The 22,950-nt window shown below is 49.9% G+C and overlaps 1 protein-coding gene across 1 annotated transcript in view; it reads left to right on the top strand.

Moving 5' to 3' along the window:
• The window catches only part of CLEC16A (C-type lectin domain containing 16A), a 234,582-nt gene that overhangs the window by 47,622 nt on the left and 164,010 nt on the right, over positions 1–22,950 (top strand). The window contains 1 exon segment of the mRNA XM_070362887.1: positions 16,201–16,432. Coding sequence (XP_070218988.1) covers positions 16,201–16,432 — 232 coding nt within the window.

The following is a 22,950-nucleotide window of genomic DNA, read 5'->3' as shown; positions in this document are numbered from 1 at the left end:
TTGGGCAGTCAACTCTGTTGTCATATCTGAGCGAGTGGGCGGAGTGTGGTCCTGGAGCGTGAAGGGTCAGAACTCCGTGGAGTGCAGTTACACGAGGCCCCTGCCCTTCTGGTTTTCCTGGTTTGCAGTGTCTTGGCCGGGCCACTGTGCTCTTTAAGGGAAATCAGAACCTCTGAAAAGGTTTCCAGAAACCTCTATCCTCATTGGTGGTGGCATTAGTTCAGCTGAATTGAATGAGGTCTTTTCATGGCCCCTGTCTGGCCTGTCCTTCTTCAATTCGTTCAAGAAGTATTTACTGCACCCTTTCTTTAGTTCAGGAGTTGTGCTAGTTCTGGTAATATACAAAACCTAAATAGCCCCTGCCATGCCGGGGCTTTATGATTTCGTAGGAGGGGCAGAACGTTGATAAAACTTACAAACAAGGCTACTATTTCAGGTCTTGGAAATGCTCCAAAGGGCAGGAGTAGTGTTTGATGAGAGGATTTAACTTGGAAGTGATGAGGGTGAAAGGACTCCCCTCGTGGTCCATGATGTGACAACACGTGGGCTGGAGAATGTGGAGCTGACAGTGCTAATACTGTTGATACCACTGGAGAGATTTCTTTGCAGCTTTCTTAAACTCTCTTTTGCTGAGTGAATGCAAGTTACAGGACAGCGAGTGAAGAGTCAGCAGGGTCTCCAGGCGGGGCCGTTGAGGACCCCTGCAGCCTTGGGGTTGCCCTGGGAAAGTCATTATACCCCATTTAGAGAACAGCGAATGTCAGTCCCACTCGGAAAGCTGTGGTGAGGATGGGGAGAAGATAGACGTAAGGTGTCTACAGGTTGCAGGCTGGCCCTCAGAACTGTTTGGTTTGGTCTTCACAGTGTCAGAAAAATTTATGAATCGCCTGCCAACTCTAAAATTTGGGAGGTTTCACATAAAAATCCAGATTTCAGGATGGTCTTAACAGTCTGAAGATCTGGTCCCAGTTGTGCCTGTGTTCCTGTAAGAAGCTCCTCAGAGGCCACCCCCTGCCCCCATCAGACGAGTCCTGTGTCGACCATCAGATTTGTCCAGTCCCCACGCAGCCAGCTGGTAACTCACACTACAGTTATGTTAATAACAGATGAGAATGTAGTGGGTTCCTTCAGACTTCCTTCTGTCACATGATTTCCAGACCCCAAGATCACCGCTAACTGCAGTTAGACTTAGCGTTCCAAGAGGTGAGCCCAGAGACTGTTGGGGTGCTTGGGTTTACAGGGCTTTTCATTGAAATTGATTGACATGCAGTTGCAGGAAATAAACTATAGCAATCTGTTACCCTTTCCCTAGTTTCCCCAGGGATGATGTCTTGCAAAACACTAGGACAGTGTCACAAAGCAGGATATTCACATCGGTACGTGGCATTTGCAATTAGAGCAAAAGCAAATGGCATGGAAGTTGCTGACAACCTCTCAGCTTCGGATTCCCAATTTAGTTGAACCTCCGATCAGCAGGATCATCTCCAAGATTTGTTCATTTTCCCAACAGCCTTCTCTTCTCCCGCCTCCATTGTGATAGACACACGGTGCTCCTGGCAGAGACACCTGAACTAAAAATGAAACGCTTTTGCGTGTGTGAAGACTCACCAGCCCAAGTGAAAGTGTCAGCCTTCTGCTTCCGGTTATTACCTTTCCCTGAGTGTGAAATCGAAGTCTGTTGTATTTTGATGACTGCTGTTGAAAATCGGGAAGGGCTTCTCTCATCAACTTGTTTGACAATAGTCCTGGTGAGATTTACCTCTCTTCCCTCCAAGCAAGAACAGACTCCTATTGTTTCCTGCCTGACTCGGATGTGGTTTGATCATACTTGTTTTAAGTTTCTTGGTCTTTTTTAACCTACTTTCTCCTTCCCGTAATTTGTTAGATAAGTTACTGGTATTGCTTCATTTTACCAGCAGACCTTTCACAAAACCAAACCAAAATTGAAGAGAGAGAAGCAGAGGGGAGAGCAGAGTTACTTGAAAAGTCTGTAATTTAGGGTTAAATTGAAAACACATCAGCATGCTTAGATAGACGTCTAATTGGAATTCATCTGTGCATTAAAACCATATGGTCCCTGTGAAGGGATAACTCTGGCTGTAACTCTAACGCAGAGCAGATAGTTTTCTTGTTGGGGGAAAAAAGGGTAAGAGAACACTCATTCTGAAACCGCCAGCATCTCATTACTTTTGCAAAATGAACATACAGATTAGATTATGGGATGTGCATCATTACCTGTAGGTACTTTTTTGTTTTTGAAGGGACTTTTTTCATCCTGGGTTTCTGTGGAATTGCTTCCTTGGTTTTTGCATTCATTCATTCATTCCCTGAGAGAGATGCGCTGGTGCCCAGGAAAGACACGCCCCTCCTCCTCACTGGGCTCCCCAGCCCGGCGAGGACAGGGGATCCTGTCTTGGAGACGCCTGTGTCGCCTGTGCTGTCCCGGGACTGGCTGGAGATGCCTGGGGTCCGCCGCAGCCCCAAGTGGCTCAGTGGGTGACCTGGTGGCAGGGTCACAGGGGCTCCTGTGATGTTCTTCCTGACTCTCAGAACCTGACCCTCACAGGGCGCCTTCTCTTTGCTCGGGGCGGTTCCCCGTTCTGTCTGGTGCAGTGGACTCTGAGCTGGGCTGCCTGGGCCCCTCCATCCTGACTCCTCGCCTTACTAGGTGTGTCTGGGGCAAGTTCATCCACCTCTCTGGGTTTCCATGTCCTCACCTTCCAATCAGAATAACAACCGAACCTTTGCAGAGAGGATTAAACGCAGCACATGCTCAGTCGCTCAGTCATGTCCGACTCTTTGCGACCCCACGGGCTGGAACCTGCTAGGCTCTGTAGAGTGCTCATTGGAAGGACTGATGCTAAAGCTGAAGCTCCAGTCCTTTGGCCACCTGATGCGAAGAGCCAACTCATTGGAAAAGACCCTGATGCTGGGAAAGAGCAAAGACAGGAGAAGGGGACAACAGAGGGTGAGATGGTTGAATGGCATCATTGACTTAATGGACAAGAGTTTGAGCAAACTCCGGGAAATAGTGAAGGACAGGGAAGCCTGGCGTGCTGTAGTCCATGGGGTCACTAGGGAGTCAAATACTACTGTGCAACTGAATAACAAAGTGTTTATTCCAAAGCCTAGCACACATCAGGGCCCAACTATCAGATGCTAGCTTCATAGTGGTCTGAGTTTCTGAGGCTTCAGAACAGCCCTGCATCTGCTACCTCCCTTGTTGGGATGATTAACACAGAGGCATACTCAGTGCTCCCCAAAGGGAGGAGCCCTGTGACCAGACGCACGGCACAGAGGGTCAGGTGTTGGCAACGATGACGATGATGACAACAATGATGGCTCAGTTTTGAACGTTGCTGAGTAGTGTTAGTGTCTGAGCCTCTGCGTGCAGCTGGGCCTGCAGCTTAGCTGGCCCTGGGTCCCTCTCTGGAAAGTGCGAAAGGACTCAGTTCAGTTCAGTTCAGTTGCTCAGTCATGTCCGACTCTTTGCAACCCCATGGACGGCAGCACACCATGCCTCCCTGTCCATCACCAACTCCTGGAGTTTACTCAAACTCATGTCCATCGAGTTGGTGATGCCATCTAGCCATCTCATCCTCTGTCGTCCCCTTCTCCTCCTGTCCCCAATCCCTCCCAGCATCAGGGTCTTTTCCAATGAGTCAACTCTTCGGATGAGGTGGCCAAAGTATTGGAGTTTCAGCTTCAGCATCAGTCCTTCCAATGAACACCCAGGACTGATCTTCTTCAGAATGGACTGGTTGGATCTCCTTGCAGTCCAAGGGACTCTCAAGAGTCTTCTCCAACACCACAGTTCAAAAGCATCGATTCTTCGGCACTCAGCCTTCTTCACAGTCCAACTCTCACATCCATACATGACCACTGGAAAAACCATAGCCTTGACTAGATGGACCTTTGTTGGCAAAGTAATTTTTCTGCTTTTGAATGTGCTATCTAGGTTGGTCATAAATTTCCTTCCAAGGAGTAAGTGTCTTTTAATTTCATGGCTGCAGTCACCATCTGCAGTGATTTTGGAGCCCCCAAAAATAAAGTCTGACACTGTTTCCCCTGTTTCCCCAACTATTTGCCATGAAGTGATGGGACCAGATGCCATGATTTTAGTTTTCTGAATGTTGAGCTTTAAGCCGACTTTTTCACTCTCTTTCACTTTCATCAACAGGCTTTCTAGTTCCTCTCCACTTTCTGCCATAAGGGTGGTGTCATCTACATATCTGAGGTTATTGATATTTCTCCTGGCAATCTTGATTCCAGCTTGTGCTTCTTCCAGCCCAGCGTTTCTCATGATGTACTCTGCATAGAAGTCAAATAAGCAGGATGACAATATACAGCCTTGATGTACTCCTTTTCCTATTTGGAAACAGTCTGTTGTTCCATGTCCAGTTCTAACTGTTGCTTCCTGACCTGCATATAGGTTTCTCAAGAGGCAGATCAGGTGGTCTGGTATTCCCATCTCTTTCAGAATTTTCCGCAGTTTATTGTGATCCACACAGTCAAAAGCTTTGGCATAGTCAATAAAGCAGAAATAGATGTTTTTCTGGAACTCTCTTGCTTTTTCCATGATCCAGCGGATGTTGGCAATATGATCTCTGGTTCCTCTGCCTTTTCTAAAACCAGCTTGAACATCTGGAAGTTCACAGTTCACATATTGCTAAAGCGGAGGGACTGACTGGCACTAAATTCATGTGCTTGACTGGCACTAAATTCAGAGTGGGAACATAATTCTGGGGCACAAGAGGCTGGTTTATCCCCAAATGAGGGTGTCCACCATCCCTCAGTAGGCACCAGTTCAGCCAGTTGGGACGGTCTCCAGATGATTCTCGGGGGATCCAGAAAAGCGAGCACACACCTGTAGTGCTGGCCGCCGGTTCTCCACGTGGTGCGCATCCACCCTGAGAGCTGGGCCCTCTGCTGGCAGAGGGCTCCGCTGGGATGTGGCTCATGGAGCCTGAAGCTGAGGAAGTAGCGGCTGGGCTTCTCTGGCTTGTGTGTTTGCAGGAGCAGAGCATCCCTTCATCACTGGCTTGGCTCATTGCTGCACAGCTGGCCTTCCAACCCAGGCTTGAATCAGCGGGCAGTGGAGCCCCCACTGGGGACTGAATGCATCCAGTGGAAGAGCCCCCTGCAGCTGGGATTGCAGTTCCCCTGCATCTTTCAGTGCCCCTGACCTTACCTGTGACCCCCGTGGCAACCGATGCTGGTACCAGAGCACGCACATTCTTCATGAAAGTGATCGGCTTCTGGGAGGGTGGATTGGAACACCAAAGGGAAAAAATAGACTGATAAATATATAAATCAAGGGCCTTAGCTGGCTGAGTTGCAAGCACCTACACAAAGAACTGGACTCGCGTGCATTCTCCCTTTTGGTGGGTCCGCCGTGGTCCAGCCCGTCACCCCTTGATAGATTACAGCTCCCAGGTGCATCTGCTGCCTGCAGGGTCCTGCGTGTGGCAGCGCTGACTCATTGGCGAGGGGATGTGACAGAAGCAGAGAAAATCCAGGGTGCAGCGTGTCCCACGTAGGACCCGTCACCTCTCCCTTCTTTCCTGTGGAAGCAGAGGCTGCTCAACTGTCCGAAGCCCCGTGGCATGGAGGCTCTTGGAGACGTGGCCTGTAGCCACATGGATGACTGATCTGAGGGGCTAAGTCCTGCTCCAGGGAGCAGAGAAGGGATGGCCACGGCGTGGAGGAGCTGACAAACAAGGCAAAACATGGTGGGCAGAGCGGGGGTGGAGGGGGCGAGGAGGAGGCTCTGTGACTCAGCCCTGAGCTAGCTCTCCTGTCTGCCTGGCAGCATGCCCCAGAACGGGCTGGGGTGGCCACCAGGCTGGAGATGGCTCAGAGGGATGAGGCAGTGCCAACACCCAGCTGATTGGAGACCTCCCTAGTCTGCATTTTTTCCAGATTTCAGCTGAAATCAGGAAAATAGTGGGTGGGACAGGAAGAGGAGGGTACCTCCCACTTCTGTGTCCTGGGGCTTCGTGTTTATCAGCAGTCAAGTCCCTTTGGGCATTTGAGTTTTTTGACTAGATTCTGAGCTCCTTGAAGCTGGATTCAAGTTGTTTATTCATCCATTCAAAACATAATTACTGGGTGTGTGCCAGCTACTGTTCTAGGCACCGGAGAGATACCAGGAACGAAACAAAGACCCCCTAACCTCAGGAGCTTCTCTTGTCGTTGGAGGAGAGCGGAACCATGAAACTATAGTGAACAGCAGAGCAGAGAAGACTGGCGAGTCCCTTGGACAGCAAGATCAAACCAGTCCATCCTAAAAGAAATCAACCCTCAGTATTCACGGTAGGACTGAAGCTGAAGCTCCAGTACTTTGGCCATCTGATGTAAAGAGCCAACCCATTGGAAAAGACCCTGATTCTGGGAAAGATTGAAGGCAGGAGGAGAAGGGGGCGGCAGAAGATGAGATGGTTGGATGGCATCACCGACTCAATGGACGTGAGTTTGAGTAAGCTCTGGGAGATGGTGAAGGACAGGGAAGCCTGGTGTGCTGCGGTCTGTGGGGTCTCAGTTGGACACCACTGAGGGACTGAACAACAACAAAGAGCGTCTTCGGATGTGAGACAAGCTCAAGAAAAGCAGCTGCAGTGAAGCAGAAAAGGGAGGGGATGTGCGCTGGGGCTGGGGGCGCACCTCTCCTTAGGGTAGCCTCAAGGGGAAGGCGACAGGGGAGCACAGATTTTAAGGAAATGAGGGAGTGGGTCATGTAGAAGTCTGGGGGAAGAGCTTTTGGGCCAGAAAGCACAGCCAGCCCAAAGGCCCTGAGGCAGGAGTGTGCCTGGAGTGTCAGGAACAGCAGAGAGCAGTGTGCTGAGGCAGAGTGTGATGGGGTGAGGTGTGGGGTGGGGAATGAGGGTCCGAAGCAGATGCACCTTTCAAGCCATTGGAGCACTCGGGAGTTTACAGAGGGAAGTGGGAACATCCTAACCTGGGAGTCCATGGTGTTTAGCATGGTTCCTGCAGGAAACTTCAGTTATCTTGAAATAACCCATCTCAACAGGGACGCAAGCACCACATCTCTAATGAGCAAGGAAATTCCACCCTGGTCAGCGCCAGAGTCCTCCATCCAGGAAACTGGGTTTTGCTGGGGTGGGGATGTGTGTGCTTCATTCGCATGGAGGCTGGGGGGCTGCATGTTGATGAGAACAAGGCCCCCTGGTCACTTCCCCCTCTGCGTGCTCAGCAGTTTGTCAACAGGCGATTGCAGGCGTCCAGCCTCAAGTCCCCAGGCTGCTGCTGCTTCCGGCTCTTCTGCCACTATCTGCAGTGATGGTCTCCAGTTTAGCATGAGATTAGGGTTCTGGGCCAAATGTTTCAGACCACTGAGAGTCACCACTATTTCACAATTCATTATTTTTTAATAGAACAAGATGTAGTCAAATATTCCTCCTAAAGAAATAGCAGCCAAGTGCTTGGTTTATCACTGTTTCACCAGATGATAAGATATTTTATTTTGCATGAATGTTGAACATGCCTCTTTAATCATAAATATCTTAGGATTAATGTCTTTGGATTAATTCACGCTACAAGCATTTATTAGCTCTTCATGGAGTGCCAGACGCAGCATCAGAGGGCCAGACTAGGCAGTGCTTGGTTGAGAGGGACAGAGAAGTTGGTCAGGGTAGGGAGCCAGGGGATGGGCAGCACCCTGAGGCTGCTTTCTAAGTAGTCCCAGCACCGTCTCAACATGACCGGCTGGTTCCCACAGAGGCCAACGCTGTGTGTGTGCGCGTGCACATGCCTGTGCAGCGTGAGGCCTCTGAGCTCCGTGTGTGTGTGTGTGTGTGTGTGTGTGTGTGTGTGTGTGTGTGTGTGTGCACGCGCGTGTAGCATGAGGCCTCTGAGCTCCAATTCCAGACAAATAGGCCCTGTTTTGGGTGATGCCTCGGCTGCTGCGACACTCGCTGATAATTGGCCAACGGTGGGGAAGAAAGCCAGGTTCCTCTTGTTAATGGAAGTTGCCTGTTACCTCTCCATGTTTTGCCCACCTCGGGTTTTATTTTCCCCATTAAGCTCGGCGATGCTGCTCAGAAGCCCTGCTGACGTCGCCACAGTTGTACATTCTGGACGCGTGTGTGGGCTTTGGCTCAGCAGCCCACGTCACTCAGGGTTTGGCATGTAACACACACACCCGTACATCACCCCGGAGTTGATTCCATCTGATGTTTGCTTGCTGATCACCTCGTTTTGGAATGAGTGTAGGGCTGCTTGGTGGTGATTAGCGACCCTGCTTCCTATGCAGCTGGTTGCAAAGCCACGTGCTGTTGGTTACGAGTCACCGTGAACTCCCCCCACCCTACCCACTATGACATTTGGAGCTCTGTGCACCTGAGAGAGAAATGGGAAAGATTGCACATTGTGTGGCTTCCCTGGTGGCTCAGAAGTAAAGAATCCGCCTGCCAGTGCAAGAGACCCAGGAGATGCGGGTTTGATCCCTGGGTCAGGAAGATCCCCTGGAGAAGAAAATGGCGACCTACTCCAGTACTCTTGCCTGGAGCCTGGTGGGCTACAGTTCATGGGGTCACAAAGAGTCGGGCATGACTGAGCGACTAAGCATGCGCATCCCTAACGCCCGTTGGGTCAGAGGGCCACCTGAAAAGTGATGTGATGTGTGGACTGTCCCAGGCAGGGCTGCCTGCTCCTCTGGACAGTGTGACTCGGGCACGGCAGGGTCATTACATCCACCTTTTGAGAGGCTGGCCCCACACGGCAAGACTTTCCCGGTGCTTGTGGGTGGGGCTGGACCCTTGAGCTTGGCAGCAGAATGATTGAGCACGTGATGGGGGGCGGTGCTGAAACTACACTTCCTGGGGCAAACCCCTCCCCTCAGCAGCCCCCTCCCCACCTGTGTTATTTGGAGGATAAAGGAGTCCATCGATATATGTCAAGTGCCCAGAGCATCGCTGGGCATGCTTCCTATGCTCACTGGGTGTTAGTAATGGTTATTATTACCTGAAAAAAAAAATAAAACAAGAATGTGTGCTGCTACCCCTGGGCACCTCACAAGAGCCCTGCGGGAAAAGTGTCAACATGAGGCTCATTTGATGCATGTGGAAACTGAGGCCCACAGGGGAGAGGGCCGCGGGTAGGGTGTGTGGGCCAGCGGGCAGGGCTCCGACGTCTCCAGTGCCCTGTGGATCTCAGCCTGCCTTTGTGCTGAATATCCCGCAGGCCCAGCCCCCAAGGCTGGAGGCCCAGGAGAGGCCCAGGAGCTCTTTGGGGAGCTGAGTCTCAGCCACTCACAAACCAGGAAGCCAGCAAACAGAAAGTTACCAGTTTGATTGGTTTTGAAAAGCTAGACCCCTCTCCCCTACCAGCTCTCCCATCCAAATGATCTATTTGCCAGGAGGTGGAAGGTGAATAAGTATCTCTAGAGTGCCTCTTTGTGGCAGAGGTCGGGCCGGCATTTTTGTGTTCAGCATCTCGATTCAGCCCGACTGCAGCATGTGATGGAGCTGCTGCTGTCCCTGTTTTTCAGACACGGGAACTGAGGCTTGTTGGGTGAGGCTCACTCAGCCAACAAGTGGGTCTGAGATCTGGGCTCAGGTCTGTCCTCATGTTTCGTGGGGTTTTTTCTTAGTCCTCATGACCTGTCTCCTTTTTTGGGGGGAAAATCTGTCTCCTGGTTCCCAAGTCCCTTAGCAGAGCTGTTTGAACAGAAGGATGCTAGTTGCTTCCTCAGAAGGTGAGCGGGCTAGGCCTGGGAGAGCCTGGGGGTGCCTCTCGCAGCTTGACCACAATAACTGCTCCCACAGATCCAGACAGAATTCTAGGCCATGTCGCCCGCCCTTTCACTTACCTGCCCCTTCCAGCCTCCAGCCTCTTTCCCTCGCCTTTCCTTCTCAGTCAGATTTCTTCCCTGGCCTGCCTCTTGTCCCCATGCTGCCTCCTCCCCTCCCTCCTCCGTCACTGAGGAGCCCCAGAACACCCGCTCAGCGGGTTGTCTGTGCCGAGGTGGGGGCCCTGACACCTGTTCCCAGGATGTGAGCATCGTGAACACCTTCCTATGAACTGCTAGCTGGAGAGGCCATCGCTGGCCCAGCAGACTGTGCCCCGGGCACTGTCACCATCACCGGCACCGGCACACCAGCTCCAGGTGGCCCTGGCCTTGACAGAAATAAAGGTGACTGCCCGGAGCTCGGAGCCGCCCTGCCCAACGCTCTCGTCTCCTCCCGAGTGCTCCAGTAAACTGCTAACACTCAAGCCTCGGACTAGTCATTTCCTTCCCCACAAAGGCCTCTCCAGTACCCCCCCACCCCGCCCACCTGCCCCTGTCCTGGCACGGTTCCCCACCCCTTCCTCTATGCCCCCAGTGTGCTCTGTGCTCTGTTTTGTGTCCATCCTTGTGTCACGCACAGCAATACATCACAACTCCTTGCTGGACTGTGAGCTCCTAGCCCAGCACCCGGGGTTTCGTCGGGGCTTAACCCCGCTGGAGACTGCCGCCAAGCCAGCTCCCCACATCATCTAATTTGCTCCTCGCTTGCATTTAGGGCATTGCGACAATCTGAATTCACTGGAAATCCTCTTGGTAAACAGTTTTTAAATAGAGAAATAACATGAGTAAAGTGCATAAAAGTGCAGTGATCTTTGCTGTACTGCTTGATGGCTTTGGACCAGTGGTTACATTCATGTGTACAGGTGCCCCTCGCTTCTGGAAAGTTTGCCTCTCTCTAACCGAAGTCCTAACTACAAAAGACTGAAAGAAGCCCAAAGAGGCTTTTCACTTTTAGACAAAAGGTGAAAAGGGAAAATAAGGTGCACGCTGGCTGGTTCTGCAGCAGCTGTTCAGCGGCAGCGCGCCTCCTGAGCAGCCCCACCACCGTCGGCACCTGGGGGTCAAGGCCCGGAGCTTTGAGCTGCGTCTGAGCATCCGTGCTTCATCCCCGTTTACTCTGTGTGCCTGTCAGCAAGGTGTGTCCTAGGCTAATAGCTTCATCCTGGCTTACGGAAGGTCTCGTAGGACTGCTGTACTTTCAGACCGTGGGGAAGCTTGTGATTCAGGTCAAGAGAAAAACGCCTCTGACGTCCCCTGCAGCTCCTCAGTCTATAACCAGCACCCCCACCCCCACCCCTGCCACCAGCGAATCACCATTCTGACTTCCAGAGGTGCCTTTTTTAAAGGGTTTTTTTTTTTTTTTATTCAATTGTGAAATACCTACAGCAAGTACCATTACGATGGATGAACCGTTTTTAAGTATACGATTTGGTGGCATTAGGTACATTCTTTAAAGGCATTCTTTACATTTTAATTTAAGGCACTGCCAAACAACTGAATGATACAGAAGCGACTACAGTAGAAAGTGAAAGTCCCCCCGACCTCAGTGTCTTCCTGAAAAGGAACCACCGTTTTCAGTTTGTGTATCCTTCCAGACCTTGCTCTGGGTACTGTCATTGGTCAGTATCTGTCAGCTCAGGAAAACCTGGTGTGTATGTTCATGCTTTGAGTCGACAGTTTTTTAACTGTAAATGGAATCCTTGATTGGTTGATCACACGGGGTCTTTCTGGCGAGGGGTGTGTTGGGGCCTTTCTAAGGGGCACACCCAAGCCTAGCGGAGGACGTTCTGTTTGCCCTCTGTGGCATCAGTGATTCTGCCTCTCCTTCTCCACTCAGCTACAGGCCTTGCAGGTTTCAGTCCTTACTCCTGACCCTCTCGCTGTCCTTGCAGACCCTGTTCTCAGATCCCACAGCCCCTGAGAGGCCTTAGTTATCACTGACCCCTGGGGGAGTCACTTTTCTCCAGTATTTAACTTTGAAGCAAGGACCAAAGGTCAGAGGCGGGCAGGTTGGTGGAAGGTGTCATTAACCAGCAGGTGGGGGCAGATGCTCTCAGGAGGACTTAGACCTCTAGGTCACCCTTGAAGTCACATTTCTGGCCTTCAGCTGCCTCTGACCCCAGATGCCAGCCTAAACATGCAGCCACAGAGCCCACAGCCCCCCTGCTGCATCCCCCACTCAGGTACAGGCAGCATCTTGGAGTCAGCAAGGAGGGTCCCCTGACTTCACTCCTTCTGTTGCTTGGGTTCCACAGCCCTGTGAGGTGAGCCCTGGGTGGGTGAAACCTGAGCCTTTGGGAAATGTAGACCGTGTATGCAGGAGGCTTGCCTCTGAGACATGCATGCTGTGCTTTCTTTATGGGAAGATAAACCCTAAGGCCTTCTGATTTTTGACTCTTAAAGGGGCTTTCCCATTTCTTCTGGTTGGTCCCATGGTGCTGGCTCTTCCACTAAGTTCAGCTACTGAGGTCTTAGGCTCCTTTCTTCATCCACCCTCACCCACCCACCCCAAACTTTCTTGTTTTCTTCTTGATCTCTCCATCACGTTGGATGTAGTTTGGTACAGGCCACCATTCAGCAGCCCGTCAAGCCCTGCTCTGGTCCAGACACCTGGTTTAGGGGAAGAGCTCACTGGGGCATGAGATGGCTCTTCTCTCAGGGGTTTCTGAGAGAAAGGTCATCTGGAGTTGTCCAGTGGAACATGAAGATTCCTGGGAGGCCTGACAGCCAGAGGCCCTTGTGAGAAACAGCAGAAATGATACCAATCCCAGCCCACACTTCCCAATCACTGTCAGCTTCTCCATGGTAACGATTGGATCTTTTATTTAAAATAATTTTACTTATTTTTGACTGCTGGGTCTTTGTTGCTGCATGGGTTTTTCTTTATGGTGTGCAGGCTTCTCAGTGGGGTGGCTTCTGTTATTGTGGAACACAGACTCTGGAGTACAGGCTCCATAGTTATGACACACGGGCTTCATTGTTCTGTGGCGTGTGGGTCTTCCCAGATCAGGGATTGAACCTGTGTCTCCTGCATTAGCAGGCGAATTCTTTACCACTGAGCTGCCAGGGAACCCCTTATGGGATCTTGATGTTGTTAAATTATTAAGCAAAAAGAAATCAGGCTTTTTAAATATAGAAGAAAATAAAATCTACAGCTCCAATGTCCAAATGACCCCTGTTGAATATTTGCAAAAGTGAACCTGCATACATGATTAGAAATTTTAAACCAGACAGAAAGATACAGAAATGAAAAACTCTTAAGTGCTTGTCCCACCTTGTTTCTTTCCCCAAACAGGAAATTCTAATATATTCCTGTGCAGCTTTCCAGGAAAAGTTGTGTTTACACCATCATGAAGCTTTACCTAAAATGGGACCCTGCTTTGTTTCCAGTTCTTGCATTTTTTTTATCCAGAGGCTGTTTGTGCATCAGTAGATCTAGGTATGAAAAGACCTCAGTCTTTTTATGTCCACGTGGATTCCCACTTTATAGACAGACCATAATTACCCAACCAATCCCCTTTTGATGGACATTTAGGTTATTTCCAGCTACTTACTGGTTAGGTTGTGTTTTAAAGGTTTGAAATTTCCCTGGTAAGCATTCTTCCCCCTCTTCCCTCCTCAATACCTGATGATCAAGAAAAACAGATAGATCCCTTGGAAAGTTTTTAAATTCATTTTCACAGTTGATTTTTTTTGTTTTTCTTTCATTAAGTCAGGAACAGGAAGGTAACTGTCTGTTGGTTGCTTGTTGCATGGCCAAGCTCTGAAGGAACTTTCTCTTTTTTTTAAAATAATATCTTTTGCTTCCAGTGACTTTTAAAAAAAATTTATTTTTGGCTGTGCTGGATCTTCGTCACTGCATGGGCTTTTTCTCTAGTTGAGAAGAGCAAGGTCTGCTCTCCAGTTGCGGTGTGCAGGCTTCCTGTTGCAGTGTCTTCTTGGGGAGCACAGGCTCTAGTCTCGTGGACTTCGGTAGCTGCAGCACATGGGCTCAGTAGTTGTGGTTCCCGGGCTCTAGAGCACAGGCTCAGTGGTTGTGGCGCACAGGCTTATTTGCTCTGTGGCATGAGGGATCTTCCTGGATCAGGGATCGAACCCGTGTCTCCTGCATTGGCAGGCAGTTTCTTTACCACTGAGCCACCCAGGAAGCCTGAAGGAGCTTTCCATCCATGATTTCCTTTAGCTCCAGGAGGCCAGAATTACTGCCCCATGGTTTAGACAAGGAGCCAGGACCTGAGAGAGGCCTCACTGCTCACGAAGGTTCCAGCTGGCGTCCACAGCACCCTGACCAGCCCTGGACCTTACGCACCGCTCCTCTTCTCCTAGTGCAGCCGGTTGTCCTGGACATCTGAGTCCACCCAGAGCTCAGGGAGTGCTGTCTGCATCCGTCTGTGTGAATTTCCGCTCGCAGCTTTGGACCGAGTGGTGGTTTGCTCTGCGTGGGGTCTCACTTTTCTGTTTCTGAAAGCTTCGGTTGCATGCGGCATGCAATTCCCTGGGAGTGAGTGGTCATCAGAGGAAGCAGTCACTTCATCTTGGGGCACTGACCTACCAGGTCTGAGTCCTTCCAGAAAGGGTGAGGAGCATCCAGCGCTGTGTTCCTAAGTGGGCTCTGATGGATGCCATCTGTCAAGAGGTGAGCGCCTGGAACGCTCCCGTCTCTGGGCTCTCGGTTCTTGGCATCTGTAACGCACTATCTGGGTTTCCTGGACAGTTGAATCATGTCTCAATTTTATCTGTCATTTTCGTGGATGAATAATCCAAAGTACGTAAATAAAAATTAATGTCTGGATTTGGATGCTAATTTAACTTTCAATTAGGTTTTGTTTTGAGCATTATTGAAATTAATCTGCGTTCTTAGAGCACATTCCACTTATTGCCAGGGTACGGTGGCCCCCAGAAGACACAGTAGGTGGTTGTTTGGGATAAATACAGATGGATAGACTGAATCGAGATAATGGAAAAGTTTGCTTTAAAACGTTTCTGTCTTTCAATGACAAAGTGATGTCTGAATATCACCTGGACCCTGCAGAGAGAAAAACTCTTCAATCAGAATCCTGCCCTAAACAGATGAGGGACGAGTTTTGATCCTTGCTCCCTGGACCTGGTTCATTTGCATATAAATACTATTTAAAGAGTGCTAAGCAGGGAACTCAGTTTGAGCTCCTGGTGAAGCACTATTATTTTAGAAGAGCCTAGGGCTTTGGGATTGGGCTCTCGCAGAATCGAGAGCCCAGATTCTGACTCCGCAGCCAGTAACTGTGTGACGTTGGGCAAGTCACCTAGCCCTTCTGGGCCTCATTTTCTCATCTGTAAAATGGGATTGATAATCTGTATCTCATGGTTGCTGTAAGGATGGAGACACAGCTGTGGTTTCCACAATGCAGGGTATGAACTGTGGTGACACACAGGCCTTTTTCTTTTCTCTTAAAAACCTTTGGACTTTTTAGGGAAAAACCTCTTCCTTGGGGGCAGGTTTCCTTTGGGAATGAGCTTTAACTCATTGCTCATACCTGTTAGGCTCCCCTTCTAAAGAGAGCCAGCAATCTGGTTATATCCAGCTCACCTTGCTTTTTCTTTTCTATTTTTACATTAGCAAGGCACAGTGGTGTTTCATTTGTGTTGTGATATATAGTTCCTCTTAAAATAAATATATTTAAATTGAAAGTTAACAATGACATCAGTGCGCTGTGGTTTAGACATAAATTGTGCAGATGGTAAGTGGTTTTGAATCCCAGCTCTGTCACCTCCTGGCTGTGTGGCCTTGGGTGGGTCATGTAACATCTCTGAACTTCCATTTCCTCATCTGAGCATAACTATTATTCTCTGGGGGTTTTGTAAACTGTTAAGTGAGGTAATGCAGTCAGAGCCCTTAAAACACCATCGGGCACATAGAAAGTACCACCAAAGTATTAAAAGTGTGTTTCTGACCTTTGGGAAGCGTGGAGCTGGTGTGGGTCAAGGACACAGTGACTTGGGACTGTGGGCCATAAATAAATGGTAGCTGGTGCTATTGTTTAGATTATTTAATAGTAATGATGATGCGAAGAGCTGACTCATTTGAAAAGACCCTGATGCTGGGGAAGATTGAGGGCAGGAGGAGAAGGGGGTGACAGAGGATGAGATGATTGGATGGCATCACCCACTCAGTGGACGTGGGTTTGGGTGGGAGTTGGTGATGGACAGGGAGGCCTGGTGTGCTGCGGTTCATGGGGTCGCAAAGAGTCAGACACGACTGAGCAACTGAACTGAATAGCCGTCATGATCAACGAAGACATAAAATTTGCTGTATTGGAGGGAAATTCTTGGGGTGGAAACCTTCAGACAGCTCCATAGGAGCCAGTGAGACCCCACTGTTCAAATCTGTCCATTGTCTTGGTTCAACTTTCCAGGCTAAGCCGAGCATTCGGTGTTTCATTAAACCCACCGAGACACTAGAGCGGTCCCTTGAGATGAACAAGCACAAGGGCAAGAGGCGGGTGCAAAAGAGACCCAACTACAAAAACGTTGGGGAGGAGGAAGACGAGGAGAAAGGGCCCGCCGAGGATGCCCAGGAAGACGCCGAGAAGGCTAAAGGTACAGAGGGTGGTTCAAAAGGCATCAAGACGAGTGGGGAGAATGAAGGTGAGTGCACGCGCCACCGCCAGCCTGCCCGCTGGGCCGTCCTGTCTGGCACCCCGTGTGTGTCCCTGGGTGCGCCTGTCGTTCCAGACACCTGTGTGCCTCACTCTACACTGCCCGGCCTTTGGCGACAGCTGTGGCCAGGCCGTAGGAGCCTGGGCAGCCCGGGGCGAGGCCCTGCCCTCTTATTCCCTGCCCTGTGTCCCGTTTGTCAAAAGAGGGGATTTACTTTGTTATGAGGAGAATAAAATGGGCTAATGCACTTAACATGCTCAGAACAGTGCCTGGCCCATGTCGTAAGTGTCTCCCACTATGATTATTTCATAACTACTGTCATTATTATTGATAGTGTTGTCATCTTTATCATTATTGGTGTTCTTCCTTATAATCCTGATAACCCAGGATGATGATTTTTGACTGAAATCTTTATTGCCAGTGCACTGCAGGAAGAAAAATGGCCCAGGGCTGATGAAATTAGATGCTTTTCATACGATTATGGTTTGGGAGGGAATCAAATAATCAAATGCAACCCCCCAGATTCTTACACTAAGATTGTTTTCAAGCCCTCATCTGTTTAGAGTGAGGTGCGCTGGTGTTCGGTGCATTGGGGTCAGGAACAGAATCGTTTTGTCCTCTTCTCTGCCCTTGTCGAGGACGATTCTGGTTTACTTTTCACCTCCCTCTTGTTTAGACACTAATGCCTCCATCTGGAGAGCATTGTCAGCCCCAGGGATGAAGCAAGTTTAAACTGTTGCTTGTGTCATGGGCCGGGCTCACAGCCACACAGATGGGGTCTCTGGCCACGGCCCCGGACGCTCAGGGTGGAGGAGGTGATGGGGTCAAGTGAGGTGGGAGCTCTGCTTGCCAGAGGGGAGCTTCCAGCACACCTCCTGGGACAGATCCGGGCTCTCCCCAGCTCCCGCCTGCGTTCTGCTCAGGCGTGGGGGGAGCATCTCCTGTGAGCCCTCCTCTGGGTCCTGGGCTCGCAGCAGCTCCTCTGCAGCCAGCTCGCCGGCCCATCAGCCTGGACTGTGCGAGTCCAGGCGTCCAAAGCTGGAAAATGGAGCCGCTCAGTAAATCAGTTGACTGGGAACTCATTTGTTTGGGGGAGTTTGCTGCAATTATGCAGCCAAAACCCACCCCCATCCCCACCCCGCTGGCCCCATTCTGATGATCTTGGCAGCTCTCTGCAAATGCCACAATCATATTTCGATGAATATAACCCAAGTGTCTCCCTGCTGCCATCAGCCCTCTTTTGAGGCTGAGATCTCCAGCATGCTTTTTTTTCTGTCCAAAGTGTGCAGTAAGCATCTTGGTTTAGGAATTCCTTTCTGGTTCAGAAACCCTTTGCCAACAAATATCACTGTGGCGGGGAGGTGAGGGGTGGACACAAGGTAAGCCATACTTGTTTGCTTATTTGCATCATTTTTACTTTTTGGTCTAACTGGGGAGAAAATTATCTGCTGAAACTTTTGGTTTACTGTCCTGTAGCCACTCTGGGGAAAATGGACGACTTCACCCCATTTTGTACACTGTGTTCTCGTCAATTTTGTTTTGGAAAGATGCTACCTCTTTTTGTTCCAGTCCTTTTAAGGGCTGCTGTCTAACCAGGCTGGGGCTGTGACTAACCATGGTGTGGACAGGGGCAGGCTTGGCCTCAAACACACAATCCAGTGACTCAACTGGCAGCCTAGTCCTGGCGCAGCGGGGCTGCAGCGGCTCTGCAAGGCTGCCGTCCCCGCTTCCTGTTGGGATCCAGGGGGTGGGGGGTGGTCTCCCTGGGTAGGGGGGAGCTCCCTGCAGGCTGAGCCTGCCCTGTGTAGGGGGCACAGGGATACATGTTCACCAGCCTTGAGAACCCTGTTTTCCAGGTGGTTACTCAGCCAGGGCTCAGAGGAATCTCCCGAGAGACTTTGTTTGGATGTTTGATGCCAACTTCAGGGTCCAGGGGAGTGTGGTTCTCCATGGCCCCCTCAGCTTTGTAATGCCCTCCTGTTTTCCTGGCCCAACTCATCGTAAATAAGCACAACTTTTGCAGGCCCATCCAGCAAAGAGACACCTAACTGGGCAGCAACAGGTGTATTCTGGGGCTCTTTGAATTGTTTATTTGACCTCTCAGTTATTCTCGTGTTTGAAGGTGTGGCCGCTGGGTGCTCTCTCCTTAGACTGTCTCTGTGTTTGGGTGAAACCACACAGCTGTTAATTCCTGTGACTTGGAAGGGTGTCAGGCACATTTTCTCACTTGGTGTCAAGCCAGAGGACAGTGTCGATGTGTAGATGGGAGATGTTACTTATGGTCCTGTCTCACCAGCCAGACCTACGTGTGCCTTGGAGGGTGTCCCCAAGCTCTGGACTTCATTGTCCCCATCTGGAAATTGCGACTCTAGGAAGTATAAAGACTTTTTTTTTTTAAACATGAGGATGTTAGGATTCTTGTGGTTATAAGATTTAAATATTCAACTCAGACTAACTCAAGCAGAAAAGGCAATTATTGTTTGTCTAACTGGGAGGCACAGGAGGGGCTGGACTTGGGTGCATAGATGACCATCAGCAGCTCAGGGCCCACATCCTGCCCAGCCACCAAGTGGAAAGAGAGCTGTAACTGAAGCCCGGGAGCCGAGGCTCACTGGTGCTGGTGGACCTGGCTTGCCCACCCTGCAGAGGGACGGCCAGCACTGATTGGTCAGGCCAGTTGTGCGTCTGCCCTACGTGATGCCTTCAGAAAGAAACACATTCATCAGAAGAAGGAGGTGTGGGTGCCGGGCTCCCAGAAACAGCAGGTGCTCTCTTAGAAAACCACAGTATTTCTGCGTACTCCTCCGTCTCCCTCAGGCCAGCTGCTCCCTTCCTTTGTCTTTTCTTGTTTTCCTTTCCATGCCCTTCCTGTTTTGAGACGGGACCTGTGGCTGTCTTCTCCTCCCAGATGCTTCTCTGTAACGTGGTGCTTCTCACGTCGTCCCTGGACGTGGTGAGCTTGTTGACAGCCTTGGACTTATCGCGTAAAGAGATGCTGGCCCCAGTTCCCCCTGCATACCCCGTCATCCCCACTTCAGCAGTGAACTCTTTACTTAAAAAGGCGGCAGAAAGCATAGGAATAAAAAGGCATATGGTCACAAGTCACAAGTCTGCCATGACCTGATTTGAATGTGGCATCAACTTGTTTTTTTTTTTTCGACAGAGGCAGCACCCAGAGTTCACACCTCCTCCACTTTTAAGCCCAGACAAGGAAGTTGTGTGAAATAAATGTGCACCCCTGGACCCTTCACTCCCATCCCTGGTTTGCAGAGAAATATGCTCTGCCTCAGGTCCCCAGTGATGGGCAACTCATTCTGAAACAAAAAAAAAAAAAAACCAAATCACAGGACCTTTTAATTTTTAGAAATTGAGTGCTGAAAGGAAGACCAGGGTGCCCTGGTCCCTCTGGCCAGAGGAGTGTGCACCCAGATGCTCGTTCATGTCTTAGTCTAACCTTCAGTCTGAAACGACAGTCATTTCTTTTTGGATTCAGTTAAAGCAGTAACTTGGACATGAGTTTGGGTGAACTCCGGGAGTTGGTGATGGACAGGGAGGCCTGTCATGCTGCGATTCATGGGGTTGCAAAGAGTCGGACACGGCTGAGCGACTGAACTGAACTGAAAGCAGTAGCTTAATAAGTGGACCTGAGACAAGAGAATGAATTGTTTTAATTTCTTGGTTGAAAAATATGGGAAAATAGGCTTTTTGCCTATAAGGAAAAGCAGCCATTGGTTTCGTGGCCTGACCTTCAAAGATGACTCCTCTCTTGAATCCCTGTGAGGGCATGGAGGGAACAGAACAGTAGTGGCTGTGAACCTGCCAAGTTAGCTGGGACTTAAGGAGTCCCAAGCTTGGCTTTATTTTTTTCCCCCCTTCTGAAGTCTCTACTGAAATGAAATTGAACCTTCTGGCCTCATTTTTGCAAAGCCAGAGCCAACCCCAGGCCTAGCAGGTTTCTGATGAGGGCGAGCCAGGGACTAGGTATCAGGCGGTCAAGGTCTGCATCCCAGACACCTATGACTCTGCCCCAGAGCTGCTGTGTGACACTGGGCAAGTCATTGCCCATTCTGTGCTTCTTTACCCACAGAGGGGCCTGCGCGATGCCAGCCCTCAGGTTGTCAGAAATGAGAACCTTTAGTGCTTCAGCATTTAGCAGGTGACACATGAACACCGAATAGGAGCCCTGGCAAGACAGTGGAGCGAGAGCCCAAAGTGGGACTTGAGCTTGGTTGGGGGGGCATATGCTTGGTCACCCTGGCGAAGTTTCTGTGGGTCCTATTTCTCTGTTAATTTCTATAATGAACAGTGAGGTGGTTAAGTATGTGTGTGCATGCATGTGTGTGTCTGTGTGTTTCTGGAGCAGGGAGTGGGAGAGGGATGGGGAGGCTGAGCCACTGGGATACAGAGGTGTGGGGGCACCAGCTTTTCCAATGGGCTTAACTAGTATAAGGAGAAGGATTGGAGGTCAGGTTAGACAAATCCTCTGGAAAGCAACTTCCTAGGGAGAAAAAACAAATTCTGAATTCAATCTTGTACAATCCAGTGAAAAGTAATAAAAAAAAACAAAGGAAGGGGTACCACAAATACTCAGCACATACGCACTGTGTCATTGCCAGGCACTACTGGCCTCTTGGAATTCTGCTCCAAAGCCAGTCAACAGCATGCGGTCCTTCTCATATCTCCTAGGTAACCAGCAAGGGCATCCTTCCCCTCCTCTCCATAACCTTCTTTCTAAGACCTTCTTATCATTCCCTGCCCCTCTTTTTATCATCTGGCCTCACTGTGATGGCTGGAACATTGACCGCAGAGGGCAACTGAGAAAATCCTTGCATTTGTCAAGTCAAAGACTGTTGGGAGGTCAGGCCTGCCATTTCCCTGAAAAGCACTTCATTTACCAAATATTAATCAGATTAGAATGCCCATCACCCTGGGAAGTTGATGAATTATGGCTGTTATTAAAAAAAAAAAAAAAATCCACAGTGACAGAGTACTGGGAAAGCTTAGGGATTTGGCCAGAGTTGTCACATGAGGGGACGGAGGTTGACATCCTTGGATCCTGAGAGTCTGCAGGCCTCTCCTGCTCGTTCAGTGATTCGCACAACCATTACTGCCTTCCAGCCCCAGAAAGCTTCATCCTCCCAAAGCGAAACCCTACCCACTAAACATCTCCCTGTTCTCCCTCCCTCCTGCCCCTAACAGCCTCTACCCCACTTCCTGGCTGATGCATTTGACCACTCTAGGTGCCTCATATAAGTGGAATCAATACAGTGTTTGTCTTTTTGGGACCGGCTTCTTTCACTGAGCATCCCGAGTACCCGAGATTCATCTGTGTTATAACATGTGGTGGGATTTTCTTCCTTTTTAAGGCTGACGATATTTCATTTTTTGAATAAACTCCATTTGGCTTATCTTTTCTTTTTTAAATTTCATTTGTTTTAATTGGAGAATGATTAGTTTACAATATCGTGATGGTTTTGCCATACATCAGTATGAATCGGCTACAGGCACACTTGTGTCCCCTCCCTCCTGAGCCCACCTCCTGCCCCATCCCTCCAGGTTGTCACAGAGCACCGACCTTGGGTGTCCTGCATCATCCATCAAACTCCCAGCGTTTTCCATGTTAAGTCTGGTCTTTGTGTCTCCTTTGCTACCCTGTACATCAGTACCATCTTTCTAGATTCCATATATATGCGTTAGTGTATGATATTTGTCTTTCTCTTTCTGCCTTGCTTCACTCAGTGGTCACCTGGGTTGGTTGCACCTTTTGGCTGCTGTGAATATGGATACGCAGACACTATTTTGCTGAAGAGGCAATAGAGGCCAAGCAAGGTCCAGCTGGGGCTTGCCGAAGCTAGAGGAGCTGGACACTTGAGTTTTTGCTCCCAGCCTGGCAGCTTCACATCCTTCCACTCCCAGAGGCCCGAATCAGTTGTGTGAGGGGTCCCGCCACTGCCAGGCTGGATACTGGAGCCTTCAGGCTTGTGGGCCACGGTGCCTGGCACAGAAACCAATACCCCACAGATGCGGTTTACACCGTGCAGGTAGTTTGGGAAGAGGAGCCCACCTCTTGACCCCTCTGTGCCTTGGTTTCCTTTCCATAAGCTGTAGAGGTTCCACTAGGCCAGTGTTGGCCTGACTGGGGGATGTGGAGATGGCTTTGGGTGGGACCGAGAGAGAGGGCCTTGAAGACCACAGTGAGAGGTTTCTTGTCGGGATCTCAGCTCTGGGGGGTGGGGTGGGGGAGCCTCGTGGTTGGTGTGTGCCTTTGACCTCCTCATGTTCTCCAGACACCCCTTTCCATGAGTACAATAGGCCTCAGGATTTTCTGTTTATTCATCATGTGTATATTTTTCACAGTTGCTCTCTATCGGTACTGGTTTTATGCTGATAGTAGTAATTCCTAAAAATATTTTATTTGAAAATAATTTCAAGTTTATAAAAAGTGAAAAAAACAAAACAAAAATAGTGTAAAGAACACGTGTTTAGCCACTTTCACATTTTAACAT

The sequence above is a fragment of the Bos mutus genome, chromosome 25, assembly GCF_027580195.1.
Source record: "Bos mutus isolate GX-2022 chromosome 25, NWIPB_WYAK_1.1, whole genome shotgun sequence".
Classification (NCBI taxonomy): domain Eukaryota; kingdom Metazoa; phylum Chordata; class Mammalia; order Artiodactyla; family Bovidae; genus Bos; species Bos mutus.
Note: the sequence above shows the minus strand (reverse complement) of the source record. Positions and strands in the feature narration are given on the sequence as shown.